This window comes from Oxyura jamaicensis, chromosome 10 (assembly GCF_011077185.1).
Source record: "Oxyura jamaicensis isolate SHBP4307 breed ruddy duck chromosome 10, BPBGC_Ojam_1.0, whole genome shotgun sequence".
Classification (NCBI taxonomy): Eukaryota; Metazoa; Chordata; class Aves; order Anseriformes; family Anatidae; genus Oxyura; species Oxyura jamaicensis.
Window position 1 is genome coordinate 6,524,331 of NC_048902.1, and position 20,563 is coordinate 6,544,893.

Here is a 20,563-nt window from a genome sequence, read left to right on the forward strand (position 1 = left end):
CTGGGCTATCAAGCAACCATTAAAGCACTCAAGAAGTACCTCTGTGCAGTAATGTCTGTCTGTTCCGATTGAGTTTTTATTACTGAAACATGTAATAATGGCACAGAGGTGGCAATTAGTACCCAGAGAGGGAAATCAGACAGACCAACTCTGAGAACCACTTGACTGCAAATTTATAATGAAAGAACTATATAGTATCAAGGGCTCTGATCATGCAGTATTCAAGGTAGATTTGGGGTTATTGTAAAAACAACACAGTGCCCATCATAAATTAAGACTACCACAGACTTGCTGTATACAATGTCCATTTAGCAAAATAAGTTTGAACCAGAGTACAGGAAATGAAGCATGAATCATAAATGAGACTCTAAGACTAACAAGAGTTGCATATTTTGGAACAACATGGAAAAATATATCCCATTGTTTGTTCACATGGATTTTGACAGCAGTGAAGCCAATAATCACGATGATCAGTTGCTGCTCTCAATTATATTTTCAATATTCCCATTTAGTCCATTTTGATCACACAAAGAACTGATATATTGCAGCTCTGATGCTGCAATCAGCTCACTGGCATTCTCTACACAACTCTGTTTGCAGAGGCCATAATGAACAGCAGACATTCTTTCCCCATAGAGTTCCACAATTTCTCCCACATTTAAAAATATGATTTCACATTTTACCAATATAACTGAACCAACATAAGCTCCGCTCTCTTCACCTCTTCCTTAAGATGTTAAACAACCATATGCAACTCCCAGGTAAGGTTAAAACAAATGTGCCAAGATTCACCATTAACATAGAATGTTATCATGGCTAAGTTGGAGTCCACATTAGCCATACCACAGTGTATTTCACCAAAACTAGCTGGCAGCACAACTCACATTTCAACCTAACTCTTCTAAGTTGGAGCTGAGACAGTATGGCCCATGCCTTACGGAACCGAGGCCCTGCAGTATCCCTAAGACAACAGCCTCAATCCAGCGGGTCAAGGTTATGTTTATCTTCTCATTTCTTCCATTCAGCCGGGGGCCCCCCCCCCCCCTTTTTTTTTAAATGATATAGAAAATACAACTAACAGAACAAGCTCTGTCCACCTGTCTCTGTATCAAGTCAATGTGCAGTATGTAAAGACAACATTTCAGTTCTCCTCCATCAAGTCCACTTGAGGGCATTTTAATGGGCCTTTGCATGAGTGGAGGCTTCTTCATTTTAAAATAACTAGGTGAGGAAAGAAAAATAGAGGACTTCCAACTCAGTTCATGTCCCACTTGTCATTATTGACTTCTTTGTAAGAATTAGAAACTCATTCCTGAAGATCATAAAATGACAGTCTTTCTTCATAGTTACTTTTTCACTTTTTACTCAGAAGTAGATTATGATTTCCTATACTAGTTTGGGAACAATTTTTACAGAACATTTCCAGAACAACCAGAAGTGAGAAATAGCTGGTATTCTGAGGTTGATTTCCTTGTGAGGTTTCTAGACAACTTCATTGTAATAAGCTCTGTAAGGTGCTTCTTATAAAGGCCATTAACCTAGGTAAGCAAAACTGCTATTTCGCCAAAAGCCAAAAGTTAGGGCAGAATAAAGACAACGGTACAAAGGGCAGAATAGGTACTTCACTGGTTCTATTGCCTTAGATCACACCATGTCATTAAGTATTTATCACTGAAATTATCCCTAGTTATAAATAACCGTGTTTTGTTCCAAATTCTAACCCCCATTCTTTGCCAAAAGTAACAGAACTATTTGCTTTCCAGACCTGAAGTTCAGACAGGGCAGCATTTGTTATAGCAATTACCTCTCAGCCCACTGGCAAACCCCAGTTGTGAGTGAGATTCGGGATATTTTAAAGGCAGTCACTGAATTGCCCCCAGCTGGGCATTTTGTCTTTAATTCTAGAAGAACTTAACCAGAGAGACATATACACTTTTTCAGCATTTCTATATTATTGCAAAACTTGCTTTATGCTGCAGTATAAAACCCTTACAGTAGCATGCTTGACTGAAAGCAGTGTGATTCACCACTGAAATGGTTTGCAACTGAAATGGTTTGCATAGTCTGTGAAGCAAGCACCAATTGTGTTGATTTAGACTAAGTACATTCATTAGAATTAAGGAAAATATTTAAATACAAACAACCGAATGAATTTTAAAGTGTTTAGAGACCCAGTTTGCCTTCAAAACTTATTTTTCTTATCATTGCAGTATGCCCTATTATTGTTTTTATTTGACTTAGAAAAAATATTACTCTATTAACACTGGTTAAAAGCCATACTTGCTTTCTAAAGCAAAGCCAACAGATGAATTAATACAGTGTCAACTACACAGACAGCTCCCCCAGATCAGGGAAGAGACAGTTTGGCAGGAGAATGACAGGCAGTCATGGGAATGTGATCCAAGATCTTTTTAGCTAAACAGCATGTCACCTTTTCCTAAGGCCCAGACAAAATTGGTAATGCAGACTTATTTTCCTAGATTCTGTAAACTGAGCACATGTGCATAACCCAAAATACCATCAAGTCAGAACTAGATGCTAAGCCATTCTCTAGATACTCAGAACTATGTGATTATTTTGGATTTTGAAATGGGACATATTGTTGGGTATTTGAGTTCTTCATTAAAAAAATGAAGAGCAATGCAAAGGCATTTCAATCAAGTTTTCTTAGTCCCCTCAACTAGCATAAACATTGTAAAAATGGGACTTTCTGGTTTCTTGTGAAAATTATGAGAAAATAGACTGAAATCTCAAAGTGGACATTACTTTGAGCACAAGGAAACATCTTCATGTTTAGATGGAGCAATGAGAATACGAATTCCAACATAAAAACAGAACAGGATCAGTTTTCACGAACTGGTGAACAGACCACATAGCACACTAAATGAAATCCAGACTCTAAGCACCCTGCGGGCTAGAAAGAAAACTAGAAATCCAGGAAAATCCTAGTGTTCCTGCATTTTCACAGTAAACAATTCTGATTGGCTTTTCTTCTTCATTCCTGTACATATATGAACTTCATTAGCAAACATGCACTTAACTTGAGGACAGATCAGTAATTGCTGTTTTATAACAAATCAGAAGTTACTGAGAAAATCTTCTGTAAAGACTATGTCAAAACAAGACCCTTAAGGATTAGCAGGAGATAAATCCTGTCAGAGATTTTTCTCAGCAGCAGTAAAAGGGTTTCAGTATCCAAAGATCTTAAAAAAATATATTTTCATGCCTCTCAGAAGGTCCATCTAGTGCTGCCTTCAGAACACTATTTCTCCTGTTTTGTTTTTATACAAGTTCTACCTTCCATAACAAATACAGCATTTGGCAGTTCTTCAAAGTAACAACATTGATTCCATTTTCTTTTCACTGGTGGTATTATTGGCTAGGACAGCATATTTAAGAACATTTGCCTAGCATGAATGAATGACAATTAACAAGCCCTGAACTAGCCATTTGTGAATAGCAGCCTACATTAAAATCATAGAATAGCCTGTCTGGAAATTACATTCTATCTAAAGAATACAAAGAGTTAAATTTCAATTAGTTTGTTTGTTTGTTTTTCAATAAAGACTACAAAGTCCTATTTGCTTGTCATAGGAGTCAACATTTGCTCTTTCAGTCTGTAAGATATTTTTGTGGAAGACTGGTTTTAAATAGTCAGAATCTTGACACATGTCAAAGCCTTTAAACCTCAGTTTGAGAAATTAATATTTCGTGTGCTGTCAATGAGAACCCGTCATGTTTATTGTCTTAAAATAATTTGGACAAGTCTTTCATTTGGACTTGTCACTTAAGCTTAAATCAGTAACAGAATGCAGCATCTGTCTCTGTACTCCGAGCTATTGTGAATGAAATAATGGTAATCGATAGGCATTAAAAACAACACAGGATTTTTTCCATAAACAGAGAATGGACCAGTGATATGTGCCAGCATGAACACATTCACATTCACCTCCTGGACTAGAACTCTAAGAGTGCTTTTCCCAAATAGTTTCTGTATTGGAGTTAACGAAGCCTGTCTGGATTATGTTCTCTTAGCACTAACTGATAGCAAGATAGGAAATCACTTATATGTTGAACTTACGAATGGTCCCTACTTGCCACCATTTGTACTTCTCAAATACTGTCCTGCTTCCACCACGTTCAGTTCTTTTTTTTTTTTTTTTCTTTCTCCTTTTTTTCCCCCCTCCATCACAACAACTCCTTTCCAGGACTGAATACATAAAAGCTTTAGGTCAGCACGCTACATACCTGTATAACCATTAATAATAATAAAGACAAATTTCACTATCTCCAGGTTCTTCTCCTTAGCTTAGAATGTACCTATTACTTGCAGGATCTCCCATGTAACTTAGTAAACAAGGCTTAGATAAGGTTATAAAAAGTTTTCCTTTATCAACTGGAGGAAATTGTCAGAATTTTTGTCCTTTTCAATATTGTCCCACCTCCACAGTCTCTTTAAAAAAACAAACTGATTGCTAAGTGCAATTGTAAGATATTCAGGAATTATTAATTTATGCACAGCTTCCTTTCTTAACTGGTTTATTCTGCAGGCAGAGCTTTCTCTTTATACCGCTGCCATTTTAGAAGACCTATTGCAATCCTGAGATGCAGTTTAAATAAGTAGTTTTGTTTACTTACGTGATGTGCAGTACTCTATGTGACAACAAGTAAACAGTATGGCTCAACTGTGCTTCATTAACAGAAAGTAGGCATTCACTTATACTTACTTCACTTCTGCATTCTCAGGAATATGAAACGTTTCCAATTATTTCATATTCACATGCAACATTTATTGGAAGCATGTAAAAACCTAAATTGACCAATGAAAACGTATTTTAAGATTTTTTTTTGCTATTATCTAAACATTCATTCTAATACAAATTGTAAAGATTTTAGTAAGTTCATCTATTCTATACCATCTTTTCTATAAAATGTTTTATGATATTGTATTATTCATTAGTAAATCAGCTGACTGTTTGAAGAAAACAATCAATATATACCGTTACAGGCTAATTCTTTTTGCAGCCTATATTCTACAAGCATAATCCTTAAACTTGCTGAGAATTTTTCAATAGGTGCAAAAAAAGAACTACTAAATTCTAAGCTGATGAGTTATAAACATCCTTCTCTATTCAAGTGTAATCAAACAAAAACCCCAAACTGTCAACTACAACATTATAGTCTTGTTCTAATTGTAAAGCTGAATACCAAGACTCAAAGGGACCCGCACAGAAGCGAGGCACATTCCCTAGCTACTTTCATTCATATAGTACATTTGAAACGTTATATGCTACTCCACACTAAGATACGTTTTTCTTCAGGCATCCCTAAGGGAAATCAGCTTTAAAAACCTACATTACTGGTTAAAGATGTTGACAACAGACATTTTATCCAGCTACAAGTTTCAAGCTCTAACTATTCAGACATCTTTTCTTTGGAATCTCTGCTAATTAAAGATATCAATTGAAGAAATGTATCTGTTGCCTAAATTTAGATTCAGAAGTTAAAGTTTTTCTGAAGCCCATGATTCCTTGGGATGATGTTTGAAAATACCACATACTTAAAACCTTTTTCTTGTACACTTGCCAAAGCAACACACAGCCCTACAGGCAACTGGATGGCTTGACTTATCTCAACTATAAAAAATTCATTAATATTACTTGAAATGGTGACAATTGCTTAGTTATTTTATTCTAAAACTACTTCAAAAACATGAAATCTGAGAATTCTCCTTCTTCTTCTAAGGCCATAACCTGATTTTTGCAGAACAAACCATAGACTTCAATTACTTTTCTGAATCATCAATAAGGTAACATATATATATATATATGTATGTATCAGAATACGCGATACTTTGTTTTCTGAAAAATTTCCATATTTATTTCTGAAAATAACTATATCATCTATAACACAGACTTTAAAGAGAAAAAAAAAACACCACTGTCCCAGCAGTTAAATAAAAAATTACAATACACTATGAGTTAATAAGGCATATTCAAGCTTTAAATGTGTTTTCATCAGTAGGCAGCTTTCAGTTTCCAGCCCCTCTAAAGCATACTTCCATTATAGCACTAGCCCAGGCAAGTAGTTTCTTTGCCTAAGCAGAGCTACCCTACATTAGGTACAGCAGTCACCTCAGAAAATTGTCTCACATTCCTCTCTCTCCCTCTCAACAGCAGCTGCCATACTTGTCACTTTGCTCTGACTTTCAGTAGTATAATGCACAGCCTTGCAGAAAGCTGAGACCATTCTGACTCCTTCTTGGTAAGTGAAGCAATGTGTTCTTATGCCATGGACTACACCCTCTTTGAGAACTGTTCAGGCTACTTGTCTGGATGAAAGCAGCATTTTGTCTCTTAACTCAACCAGCAGACTTGATCATGGCAGTTTCAGCATGTGGTTGCAAGCAGCCAGAGAACGCATCAGCACACATGTGCATGGAAAGAATGAGAGTTAAAAAAGCAGAAACGTGGAAGTCCAGGTAAATTCAAAGTGAAGCCATATCATAAAAAGTAAGAATTTCAAATACTTTCAAGAAATTGAACAGTTAAGTCTTATATGAACTCTCATCTCTTTTATTGAGAAGGATCTTAATAAAATTCTTGAGTGTACCCAAGTCAGTAGTTTTGAAACAAGGTTACACTGAGCAAGAACTTTTGAGTGTGTTTATAAAGCTTCATAGCTGGGAAAAGCACTAAATTAACAATTAAAGCTATTATCTTAGTCTGGTAAGTAGGCTGGTCTTCATACCAAGTCTTGCAGGATGTAGTATGTTAAAGCAATAGCAGACAGCCAGTATTCATAGGCGTTCTCATCTCTTTCATCTGCTTTTGAAAACCACAGCAGAATATCAAAATGATAGCGTCACAAAGATGACTTGGAATTTTTAAGTATTAGAAGAACAAATTGGGAAGTATTTATTGTTGGTCTAAAACAACAGGTAAACTTAAAAGTTATCGTTGCTGTAGAAACAACATTAGTATTGCCAGGGAGTTGTTACTTGTCCTCTGAAACTTCCACATAGCTTTTTTTTTTTTTTTTTCCCCAGCTGTTATTTACAAGAGTTGTGCCAAAGAGTAACCTTAAAACCTTACACCAATTTGTAAAGTTGCTTGCTGTATGTAGTCATTTCATCACAGCTTTGGCACACTACACAGGGCAAAATCATCAAGTAACATGAAGATGTCAGTAAGAGGAGGCATCCCATTCCACAAGAGGCTGGCGAGAATCAGTCCCTTGATACACACTAACTAGAAGCATTTTCAAGTAACACTGTTTCTATTATTAGGATTTACCCAGTTCCTGGCTCATATTTATTATCTCAGTTTACCAAAGAATTTCAAATGGACCAGATAATTTTCTAGCTTTGGTGATACTTTGGCTCAAAAGTTAGAAAGTAAAATCGACAGGAAGAAAGTTATCTGTGTCAATGGAACTGCTGATGCACTGAAGATGTGAAAAAAACTACTGGACTAGGTGGCATACATGTAGAATTGTAAAGTATTACATCTGTAGGATATGTGTTTTAAACCCTTCAGATTACTTTGGAGTTATTAACTTGGAGATGTTTTATACAGTTATTTACACAGCCCTATGAAGTACAAAACTGTCAAGTAAATCTGTAGTACAGGTAAAGCTTCGGGTTAGCAAGTGAATGTAACATAGCCCCAGATACTAGGTTAACTTTGTGGAGGAAGAACTCTGTGCTACCAGTTTTAAATAGTAACAAAGACTGAACAAAAGTTCAAAACCCTTTTTCATGTAACGATCACACAAAAATTGGTCTTAAACAAGTACCTTGACTCTCTCAGAAGGACTTAACTTTATTTCAGGAGTATTAATAGTGAAGTGTTAGAGCAAATGTGACTAAGAGCACATGCTATAAAAGGGTACACTTGCACAGAAATTCTCCACTGTTAATACATTTCACTGGATTGCAATTGGTTTTGCAGTAGAAAAAAGTTGTGACCTTTTTCTTTTTTACATAACACGCATCACATCAACAGATATCCTAACAATTGTCATCACTTTTGTACAAAAATTCAATACAAACAAGATGGCTGAAAAATCCCATCCTGCTCCAGATTAAAACACGTTCACCAGTTACCTTTTTACCACATCTCTTAACAGCTCCAAGTATGGCTCAGATAGTCAGACAAGTTATCTGCAATAAAACTCGCTCGAAACATTTCTGATAGCCTAAATAATCTAAGTAATTATGCATGTTTTTTGGTGGATTTTTTTTTTTTGGAAAGTTGATGGGAGTTAGGCTAAGCACCTAGCCAACAATGACAACAAAGGGCTCATTGTAGAATTCACTCGAACCAAAATTACTACAAGCTCTCATACAAACTTTCCAAAATATATCAATTACCAAAAAAGTCATGGCAAACCATTCTACTGTTAAGTTCCGAATCAGCACTGTCTGAAAGATGGATTTTTTTTTTTTTTAAGAAATGACACAAAGAACAGAGTAAGGAGAATATGAGAATGGAAAAGTCTTCATTGAAGAATTAAGCAGTGATGAACCTAGCTATGAGAAAAGCAGAAGGTAGACGACAAACAAAAAAAAATGTTAACTGAATCATTTCCAGGTTAAGAATTTCTGTGCTATTCCTTTTTAACGTAGATACATGTTTGCATATAACACATTCCACGTCTGCTTGGAATGAGAAGTGCATAATATTTGGCATGGCAACTCAAGGGAATGTCTACCAAATACAGTATTTAAATGGCAAACATGACCATTTCCAAAGGGCCTGCTACCATCTGCGGGGATACTCATTAACCCTCTTAGTGCTTTTCATCTGCCACTCCAATGACTAACAAATGACACTGTCAAAAACAAGCTGTTGTGAATGGAAGCTATGCATTTGGAGTTGCAATTGTGTGTAAACAACACAAACTCTACCTGCAACTATTTGATTCTACAAACGTTTATCCCTCAAGATAGGAAGCAAGGTAAAGAAGAGATTCTGCAAGAAATACAGAAGAAACTTAGATAAGAACAAACAGCTGATTTCATAAAGCAATGTATTTGGGGATAGACCAAAGAAGCCACAAATCAAATCAATAGAATTAAAATACAGTTCAGAAAGCCTAACATTTGCAGGTAGAATGGCTTGGGGTGAAAAGTGACCATTTCTTTGTCTCAGTTACATGTTTGTGTGATTCTTACAGATAAAAAGCTCAGTTGTCATGATCTTTGCACAAAGATTCAATTACTGCTGAAAAAGAAAGAAGTTCTAACCTTCAATAAAAACTAAGTCCTGAGTTACATAGTCTCTGATATGGTCAAATTACAACACACTCTAAGATCATTAACAATCAAATTAAATGAAACAAGCTTTTTAGTGAGATAAAGTCTTCTCCCAATGGTTTTAAAAACAGGTCCAGTCAGACAAGAAAAATCCATATTCAATACGGTCCAATTGCTGCAACTCATTTTTTCCATGGCAAATCCCCCCCATTAAATTTCCAGACAACATGCATAACAGATAAAGTAATATAATAACCTCTTCATGCTGCCACCTTGTGGGCTTTAGTAAAAAAAACACCATCTACATTTGGCCCGAACTAAAGACAACATTTTTATTTTCCAGCCAACGTTTTTTTTTTTTCCATTGTCATTAATTTCCCCCACCAGAGAGTCCCAAACTAAGGTGAAGTTTTTGTTCTTTTCCTTCCCTCAGCCCTACCTTCTGCACTGAGATGCAGAGGCCATTTTCAGCAGTAACTTCATTTCTGGCTGTGACTACAATAAGTACAGCAGCACTCTTGGGGAAAAAAAAAAGTATTTCATCAGTTTTGTGCTTGTCAAGATTGTGTCTTTGGTCTCATCATAAAAGAAGCCTACTAACTTTCCTTCATGCTTGAACCATGAGTCCACTTTCAGAGTAAGGCTGTATGTTGAGCTACTGTAGTTCTGGACCAGCTGACCCAGTACCACCATTTTCTGTTAAGCGTGCCTTTCTTCCCCAATGTGTCAGATTAGAGATGAAGTACAAAAGAGAAACAATGACATCATTTCTATCATTTCTAAGAAAGAATTACAGTACAGATGTTTTGCAACAGAACTCCCACACAGTGAGCAGGCTGTTTTTATGATGCATGACTTTCACACCTTATTTTTCCAGTCCTCAAAGAAAACTTAAGGAAGCAAAAAGTACCTGTATATAATCACTCTAGCTATTTTCTACACTTATTTTTTTCCTGCAAATGGACAAAGTGCTCTTTGATTAAAAGAAAAAAAAAAAGTGAATCAGTCCAGTGCATACAGTTCAAAATCACTGCACACCACAAACTGGAAATGCCCCAGAAGCAGCAGCAGGCACCCAGGAGAACAAACATAGCAGCTGGCAGCGACCAAGCAAATGATTCAATACAATGTAAATGTTCATTAAAAATAAACCCCAAGTCAGACATCCCCCCCTTTATTTTTTCCCTTTAAGCAGGGAAAGAAATAATCTATTACTTGAAAATCTAAACCACAAGTTAGAAAAAAAAAAAAAAAAACAACAACAACAAAAAAAAAACATGCTTTCTTCCCAGCTTGGTTGGCCACTTCAAAAAATCTCGTATTACTACTAGCTAACCAACCATGTAATTCTAATTTGTTATCACAGAGCAGGTACTATACATGCTTATTTAGGCCATCCACATGACAGAGTAATTTGTAGTTATATAATTTCATGGTAATTATAGTTGGAATTACTATGTACAAACTGGGCATTTCCAATGTAATTACCAAAAACTAGCTACTAGAGGCTCAGTATTGACATGATTAGTAGAACCTTTACAAAACAAAGTATTATGTAAGACTGACTTGGAGGTTGTTTTCCCTCCTCCTTTAGCTTTGCAATTGACAAAGAACAAAAAAGCAGAAATTCAGACTGAAGCCAACATTTCATGGTGTGGGTGGCACTTACCTCCCATGAGCTGATTACAGCTGCCGATTCTGCTCTCTCCTATTTGTTATCAAGAATAATACCATTTTTCAAATGTTACCCCTCCACTAAAGAATTTTGTTTTGCTTTTATATACCTTGATTGCTCAATTTCAGTAAGACACCAGTGCTGCTATCATTCTTTTCACTACCTTCATTACTACAGAGCACATGGTTTCTATTCACGTCACAGAAACAAGAACACAGTTCCACAGCCTGTGGAAAAAAGGCAGCAAAGTTTGAGATCACGAGTGTGTTGTTAGCTGTATGTGACTGATTCATGTTTAAGTAGTCCAAGAATTTAAGGCCTGTTAGGGTTACATAAATTCTGTAAACGGTTGTCCATGAGTTACCTCCAGTCCCCAGTTCACAGACTAATTAGAGGGGAAGCCGACTCACATGGTTACAGTATTTGAAGCCCAAGAGATGGTGCTGTCTTCGCATGTGATGGTTAAGCCTTTGTATCAACATCTGGAAATGAGGCAACAGGCACATGCAAATATGCAGAGAATCAATTCACATGTCCCAGTGATATGATTAATAATAAATAAAAATGGCTAAGTCTAAAACTATCCCAAGGCAGTGAAAGACTGAACAAGATGACTCGTGACTAAAAAGCACTTTCAGATTATGCCTTTCTATTAGGGACGGAGATAGGATACCACGCATAAAATTTCAGTTCCATCAATAATGAAGAAAAAAGTTGGCATAAAGAAACTGCAATGTAATATTAAACTGGAATTATTTCACTATAGCTGCTCATCACACAGATATTCTACCATACCCACCATGACATGCTGCAATCATAAAAAAATAAAAAATCTGTTAAGCGTGTTAAGTCAAACTCCTGGAAATCTGACAGCCAGGAAAGACAGAAGGAGTGATGAGGAAGCAGCAGCTCTTCAAGGCTATTTCAGTCAAAGTGCCTCATTCACAGACCTGTTTCTTGTGCTAGTGATGTGGCCCAAATTGCTACATGCAGCTTTTAATCAAAAACTTGCAAAAATGAGAAAGGTAATCCATCAGTGAATACTCTGAAAAATATTGTAATGATGTTTTCTGAGTACTTTAAAAAAACATACATCATTGTGGAAAAGAAAAAAGAAAAAAAAGACAATTACAAAACAACAAAACAGAATAGTGCTAAATGCTGAGTTCCCATTCAAATGATAGAGATTGAGGAACAGGATGCTGTACTGGAAGTGGTTCTGCCTAGTTCAGTAGAACTGGATGCTAGTTACAGCTGTTTTCAAAACTGTGCTAAGTTGCCTGCTGCCAACTTTTTTCCTCACTGGATCTATTTTTCTCAGACTTGTGCTGCCTGTATGATTTCCTTATCTTTGCTCACATTCAACCTGCAGAGTTCTACTTCCTGGCTCCTGAAGTAGCTGCTAATGCTTTGGCAATGCAGCATGGGGTGTGAAGTATAGAAAAAGGCCTATAAGCAGCACTCACATTTAAATCAGTGCATAAAGGGAGAGGAAAAAGGAAGAAAGTGAGCAAGAGTGTGCAGGTTGCTTGGTTGCTTTGCAACAACAGACAAATCATTGAGCACCAAGGTTGCCAGCCCTCCAGAGTACATTTGAGCTCAGAACATGTATCAAAAACATTTTTTAATATTTAAACATTAAATTTATCTAGTGTGGAAGAAGGTGGCAAACCCAAGCGTATCTGCTTGTACAGGTTCTCCCTCAGTGTTTTACCTTGCTGTGGTGTCGTTTGGGGGGGGGGTGGATCCTGTAACCAGTTATCTGGGTAGACCAAAACACTCTGGGTCCAGGTTCTGAGTTGGCCACCACATCCTAACTAGCAGCACCACATTTCCTTACCGAGGAATTACAGCCAGAGCAAGTCACCAACAGATTGCTGCCTGGGGTTTGGCTGCAATTCAGAATAGAGCAAGGGGGCTAACATTTTGGGTGCAATTCTCTTTTGCTCCCAATGACCCTATTGTCTAGATGAAAAAGAGCATCAACCCTTTAAGCTCATCTTTGTTACGACTGCAGCCCCACTTAGATTGTCCTACATACGCTGGACTAAGCGTATAGAAAGGAATTAGAAACGTACATGAAAAACAGCAGCACCCGTTAGAAGGCAGGCCTGCAGGTAAGAACTAATCACTGAGAAGCTGCGCTGCAGAGGCCAGCAGACCCCGGTCGCGGCAGCAGAGGCTCCGCAGGCAGCAGCGGCCGGCGAGAGGCCCAACCCCGCCGTTCGGGCGGCGGAGCGAGGCGGCAGAGCCCGCCATGGCCGCGGCTCCCTCACGGCCTCGCCTCAGCGCCCTCCGACGGGCGGGCGACCGGGGCGCGCGGCGGCGGCCCTGATTGGCTGCACGCCCTCGAAGGCGGGAAGGCGCCGGGCTCGCGCGGGCCACGACGGTCTCGGGAGCGGGTCACGCGGCCCGTGCGCCCCCAGCGGTTTTATGAGGCGGCTTCAGCCCCGCACACGGGGAGCGGCACTGTGGAGTGAGCGTTCTCCACTGCCTCAGTGCTCATAGGCTACTACGCTGCCTCAAGTCTTATTAATGGCTCTGGGGAGCCACACCACCTCAGAGAAAAGCAGGCTCCCCAGGGAACGGCGGGACCAACGGGGAGCCATGAGCGGGATCCAGGGCCGTGCACCCCTACAGTAGTGCTGCCATGTTCCCAGCTTGGCTCCAAAGCTACAGTACTCCTCAGCATGCCCCCTGCACGGAGCTGCAGCACCCACGTGTCGCAGCCAAGCCCTGCAACCAGTGGCTGCAGGTGCAAAAACATTCCCTGCTCCTTAACCAGCACTGCTGGCAGTTGCATGCTCCTGCCAGCTCCGAAGGCCCTGCTTCCCCCAGGCCAAATCATCACCTATCTAAACAAGGGTTTGGATTCTAAGTAGATTTTTCTGGGTGTCACCCAGTCTGCAAGTCTTAACAATAAATGACCAAGTGTAACATCTAAAAGACAAACAACGGCAATTGCTGTAATAGTTTCTGTCACAAAGGTCCCTTTTCCATTCAGTGATACCCTGTCTTCCGATAAGCAGCCATGGGGAGCCCATACAGAACAGCTATCTATAAGCTACAAAGAGTCTTGCAAAATAGGGTGTCTTCCCCTAACTGAATGACACAGGAGAGTTCGCCCCTATAGGCAGAGATTCCTTAACTGGCAGCATAAAGGGACTGCAACTGTATTTCTCTGAGAGGCTGGACGGGCATCAGAAGCAGAATTCATTTTCATGGTCCATGTTATCTGTTTACATCCTGTCCCTATAACTGCTTTCTCAATCTTCAGATAAAAGAGCAGCCTTATTTCACACCTAATGAGACACGCCAAAGCACCTGAAGTTCAACAAGTTTGATTATGCCTACACAAAGCACGTAAAGCAACTACATCAGAACAAAGCTCACATCTCTAGAAACCCAACCCAACTACTGCCTCCTTCTCGACCATACTGAGAGACGTGTCATTCTCTGACTGATTTAAGGAACTCCCAAGCTTACCACTACAGAAGGACCTGGCTCCTTTAGAACTAGAGAGGAGCCCAAACAGCAAGTGCATGACTAATGCTGCTCATACAGCTATGGAAATATGCACATTTCAGATGGTATCTCCAACGAGAAGCTGAAGGATTATCACAGAATCCTTTGATAGTGAAACATGCTTCTTTTTTGGCCAGCCTTTGAAGGTACCCCTGTCTCAAAAAAACACATAAATGACAATCTCATGACTCAGTTTACTTTATTTCTCTTCAGGCCATAGCTTCTTCTAACTTTGGATTTTGAACAGCTCAGCATCAAATCCACACTTCAGAGAAGCGAGTTCATCTGCCTCTTATTTATCCACTCAAGAGGATTTGGTTCTGTCTTTTATCATCCCCCTCAATGACTTTCAGCTACGCTTCCTGCAGGCACCTCTTGCATAACAAGTGTAGACAGCCACCCTCTCAGATCTTGCACCTCTCCCCCTTCCTGTTTACACTACATCCTCTCAGAGAAAACGCCCGCCCATACTGCCACGACAGGGCATTTGGCCAAAAGACCTAGCCTTTAACAGCAACAGAGGGCTAGGATCCACCAAGGTTGCCCAAAACAACACATCTCTGAATTAAGCATACAATGCCAAAAAAAAAAAGATCAGCATTTTGTGTTGTTTTAGAGATGTTCCACTCCTTCAGCATCAGTTCAGTATCCTTCCTTCTCACCCACCACCATGTCAGAATGTCCCTCTTGGCAAGAGGGTAATAGGAAGCACGGGGAAGAACGCTATCAGCGGAGCAAGGAATGGTTGAGTCCAGAGCAATAGGCTGGACACTTAATATAGGATTAATAATCTTACACTTCAGCAACATGCAGAGCAGCACAAATGTACAAATTAAAGATTAAAGCTCATGGCAAACATACGCAATGTCTACTGGGACATCCAAGAGGACTGAACAAATGCTTTTGAGAGCACTTGCTACAGTTCTGGACTGGTATCTCACAGCATCTAGCTCTTTCCAGTGAAGAGTACACACGTGCATATATTACTTCACCTTTTCTTTCCCTTTTTTGTTCTTTGAGTTCCAGCGTAGTGGAAAAGCACTGTACAATGCCCCTGCTGCGCTACAAGTCTCCTTTTCGGTTCCATTAATGAGCCATAAATAACACGATGAAGGTGTCAACAAAGAGTGTAATTTATCATAACTTGTCAGAGGGGCGATCCTTAGGAGGAGAATGTTCATTCGCAGTCCAGTGCAACACACAAAGATTTATTCCTTGCCTAGTACTTCCCCCTACTCCCTCGGCCTGCCAAAATTTATCTTGTGCTGGAACCCTCACAGGTGCACCACTTTGACAAATATGCTGCGAAGTCTGGTATTCATCACGGGCAAGTCTTTGTTGGGAAGGAGGCAGCAAGAAATGAATTTGTTTTAGAAAGAAGGTGCTTGTGATTCAATGTGCTCAGGGGTATGGGGAGAGGCAGACAGGCTCATTATTTTTAACCTCCCTGTGTCTGCAAGAGAAGAAAATGAGGTAATGTAGTTGATGTGACATTACAGTGCCTGACTTCATTACTTGCTGCATGGTTAAACAAGCACCTAGGTAATTACTACTGCTGCAGTCTGTCTTACCTTCCTTTTCTCCTCACGCTTGCCACCAATAGGCAGGGCAAACTGATGCCTGCTAGCGCATTTTACTCATGGCCAAGTCCTTTAAATAAATAAAGATTCACCAGTTCAAAGTCTGTTCTTACAAAGTCTAACTGGATACGGAGCTACTAAAACCATTTCTGGATTCATAAGGCAGCATTCAAAGATACTACATTGAATAAGAGAAGACTCTCTAAAAGACTTAAGATTCAGAAAGCAGGAAAAGGCTTTGATGGGGGTAAAAAGCTAAAACAATTACAGTGCTCCAGATTTCAATCGTTACAGTTAACATCAAAGCATAACTGTCAATTAGTGTCTTCCTTGAAAAAAATAAAAAATAAAAAATGCAACATCTACATGCCTGAAACAGACTCACTGATCCAAACAACTGAAAATTTTCAGCATGTAAGAACGAGGGCAAATTCAGCCTTCACCTGAATTTGATGTCTGCAAGAGGAATGCTGCCTATAGTGGTCATGAGCATTTATCACTGCCAAGAAGTACAGCTTGACATTCTGAATCCAAAACTGCCCCAGTTCTACAAACACTGGGTCTGAAGGTAGTTTGAAAGTGAGTCCAGTTTGGATTACAAACAAAAAAAGCTCAAAATCACCATGTCAGAGTAATACGTACTTGCCAGTTTTCTAAGTGCGATAGAAAAGCAGAAAGCTCACCAACAGAACATGAAAAAAAAAAAAAACCATGACCCTGATATGAAAGAACTATTTTCTGAAAAGAGATTAAGACTAAAACATTTTTCTCCCTGCTCTTTGGACTCATTTGAGCTAAATGATGCTTTTCCAAATACAGAAAAGCAATTTAAGACGAGCTTGACAATCATTAGATTTCTTAAGATTATTTCTGACCACAGAGCTAAACATTTGGTCTCTGAAGACTGAATTGTTAAGAATGGATCACATAGATTCGAGCAATTTATCTGAATATTTTACATCCCTACATGTTAAAAAAGAAAGACGTTAAAAATTACAGTTTCTATGTGCATAGAATGCTGGCTATTTGTAAGTAATCAGTAAGTCTAGTATTCCAGATGGAAAACTAGGGTAAAATACTGTTCAAGACAGCTGGTATGTATGTTCATTATTACCTGCGTAGACAGAGAGGAGGCTGTTTTGATTCTTTGGATCCACTTGCAAGAAAGCCCCATCCAGCCCTGTTCACGCACCCTGAGAAGATGTATGCCCTCGTCAATTAGGAGACTGCTCAGAGAAAAAAAAAAAAAAAAAAAAAAAAAAAAAACTACTGAAAATGATATTTCTCCAATTATCTGGCTTGCTGATGTTATGCTTATTTGAAGTACATATAATGTCATGATCTTTTTTACACCTCCTAAATGATTTTTCAATGGTATCAAAATTAATCACGCTATGTCTGCGAAATTGGTGTAGACAGTACTTGAATTCTAATAGATAGCATGTGAAATAAAACAGCATGTAAGAATAAGGGAAAGGAAACCATTTTTGCCTTATCCTACAGAACAATTTCCAGCATTTTTTTTTAATATTAGTTCACTTAATTTGTCTCTCTGGGATTAGGATCCATCACTGGGGGGGGGGGGGGCCGGGGGCACAATAGGAAATACAGGAACGTGCTAAAGCTAGCATTGCGACAGGGTGGAAGCAGTGTTTGCACTAACATATTTAGGACACACCATGCTTATGGATGGCTTCAATTCACAGCTGTGTACTTCTCTGAAGTGTATTTAAGTCTTCTATAGCACAGTATGAATAATTCTGTTCTCATGGAAGCCATGACTATTCAGCCATATTTTAAAAAAAAGGTGAAGGATTGCACATTCTTAATAATCCAAGGAAATCTACATGCAACAAGCACGCACATCACCCTGCTCTCTGAATCTGTACACTTACACTTTTAAAGCCATTCACAATTGGTAGCTCCACCAATCCCTGAAAGTCACATTCGCACCAGCAAGCAGTTTAGGACGTCTTCAGCCTAAACAATTATCCTACAAGGTTTGAGCTGTGGGCTCCATTCCCCTCATTCTTCCACCTCTCTAAAACTTCCCTTTAGAGCAGGCAACTCAAAAGCAAAGGTCCTTCTCATCAAAACCGTTGATTTCTTCCAAGCGCTGGAAACCTTATTATTCAATAGTCTTGTTAAGAAACTTTCATCTGCCTTAAAAAAAAAAAAATTGCTCTGAAAGTTGCAACTGACAGTTCCTTGGTTCAAGAAATACCTAATTAGCATGCCAGCAGCAACATGCTTAACAAATTAACTCCTGCAGGGCCACAGTGGCCTCCTACTGACACAGATCCAGACAAGCATCTTTGTTTTCTTTTGCTTTTTTCTAAAGATTGCTCTGGTCTCTTCAAGTCTCCATTTCCTCACATCATATACTACCAGGTTCCTAAAATACTGGAGTTGTTGTTGCACATGAAAAAAGACCTTTTAAAGCAATTAAATCTAAGATTATTTTTTTTAGTAGTTCATGGTTCTTACCTAATGATGCCATTTAGAAATTACTTGGCAGAGAAGGTTTCTAGTGAAAAATTGCTTTCCAGTAACAAAGTAAGGGGTTTCATTCTGACGTTACCTGGATGAAGGGGAAGATGTCAGCCAGAGAACTAGAGCAAGCTAATACAGGGAAAGAAAAAAAGACAAAGATGCTTTCAGGACAAAATAAAACATCTATGTGAAAATACAGCATGTAAAAATGGCAAATAGCTCAGTCACTCTTTGGGCCAGTCTTTACTTGGTTGTGGAGCTGAACTCCACGGGAAGCAGAAAATGTCATGCTGCTGCTTATACATCCTTGAAAATTCAGTACTGTGCTGTTTTCACCTCAGTCCAATCAATACTTGCAAATATGTTCCACAGTAGCGTACGAGAACGTGATGTAGAACCCTGAACAAGGAGATCGAGAGGAAGCCAAAAATTCCCTCATGAAAACAGCTCAGACTCAACCTCTGAAACTGTACCTGCCTTTGAAGCGTAGGTATTAAGTATATGTATACGCACATATAAACATGAGAGAAATACATGTTTGAATGCCTTTAACTGGAAAGAAAATCGTCTCCATCAAAACATGGTATCTCTCAACCTCCTGTCAGACATTATTACAGGGAGCAAGTGCACAACACACTCAGAGCTTAGGTCTCTGCATGTCTGACCCAGCTCTGGAGGTGGGTGGCAGAGCGAGCTCCAGGCTACTTCTCCGTTTTCCCTGATCGCAGTGCTGACTGCAGTCCAAACCAACTCTTGCCAGAAGTTACAGTTGTGGCTGGCAGAAACACAAGAACTGTATTTCATGACAAATTAGAAAACATTTTTCTTTCTGTGCTGGTATAAAGATGAAACTCCTAAGAATTTTACAAATATGCTACCTTAGAACAGTTAACAGCTCAGGCTGCTACCTGAGATGCGGGTGCCTCATCCAGCATGGCTAGGACTTCAGCTTCACCACCCCACATCCTCAAAGAGCTTGCGGAAGGTTAAAAGCCAGAAAGTCAATCACAACATAGATTTGGCCCACTTGATTAACCGTGATTTCAAATGTGATACTCCTCAAATGAGACAGTTACCAGAGCTTGTTCTGATTTGTGCATACCTGTGCCTCTCACATCCTGGAAATCCATATGGTCATTCTTTTATGGTGACACTGCCTTCTTGGTTGCACGGCAATAAACACTCAACGTGAAAATATTCAAATTCCCATTTGGGGCAATGGACGTGGCATTTTAGTAAACGGAAATGTGCACCAGAGGCTCCGATCTGAAAAACTTCTTAAGTGGACGTTATTGCATCTGTGATTTTCTCAAGGGTGTTAAAGTTAAATGGTATTTACCAAGAGACCTTTTTATCAAACCACAGGTTATAATGTGAAGTCAGTACCCGACAATCAAATATTCTCTGCTAACTTGGAATAACATTCTAGGTATGTAGGCCTGTGGAAAGAAAATCACGCTTACAAGAAAAAAAACAATGTGCATATATCCCCAGTCATTTATTTCTATATACACACATGACAAGTAATTTTGCAGAAGCTGAAACTATCTCCTGTGCACATCACTACTGTCTTCACTTCAAGCTCTGTGTATTTGAACTCATCTTCTGACTTCAACACAGCAGGGGCAAACGCATTTACTTGTAAAACAAAGCAAGATCTGTTCGGAGGTGGACACAATAATCAATCCAGTTGCCACAGAGACAGTAAGTGTTCATTTACCGTTATGTGACCTGTAGCAATATATATTATGTCTTTTGCCAGCAGGAGCCTTTGTCAGCAGCCAGTCACAACCATCCTTCGAGGTGAATTTATAACAGCAGGATGGGGGATTTTCTGGAGACCATCCTTCAGTTCCAAATTATAACTTTGGCGCTGCTTCAAGTCAGCTCTTACCATTAAACTGCTCTTCTATGGATTTTACCACGCACATTTGTAATCCTAGATCAACTTGGTGCAATCTGAAGAACACAGCACCTCCTCCGAGCAGGAGGGAAACCCTCCCTGCTCACAGAGCCTGCATTGTGTATGGC

The 20,563-nt window shown here is 39.2% G+C and overlaps 1 protein-coding gene across 6 annotated transcripts in view; it reads right to left on the bottom strand.

The window, feature by feature from the left end:
- Positions 1-20,563, bottom strand: part of RORA (RAR related orphan receptor A) — a 379,776-nt gene that overhangs the window by 216,983 nt on the left and 142,230 nt on the right. The window contains exons 2-3 of one of the 6 annotated variants that reach the window (XM_035335968.1): positions 11,345-11,416; positions 11,044-11,161 (exon numbers count right to left, since the gene is read on the bottom strand). The exons of the other annotated variants lie outside the window; for them this stretch is intronic. Of the exons in view, the coding sequence (XP_035191859.1) occupies positions 11,044-11,161; positions 11,345-11,416 (190 nt within the window). The remainder of the gene's footprint in view (positions 1-11,043; positions 11,162-11,344; positions 11,417-20,563) is intronic. 6 annotated transcript variants of the gene reach the window in all.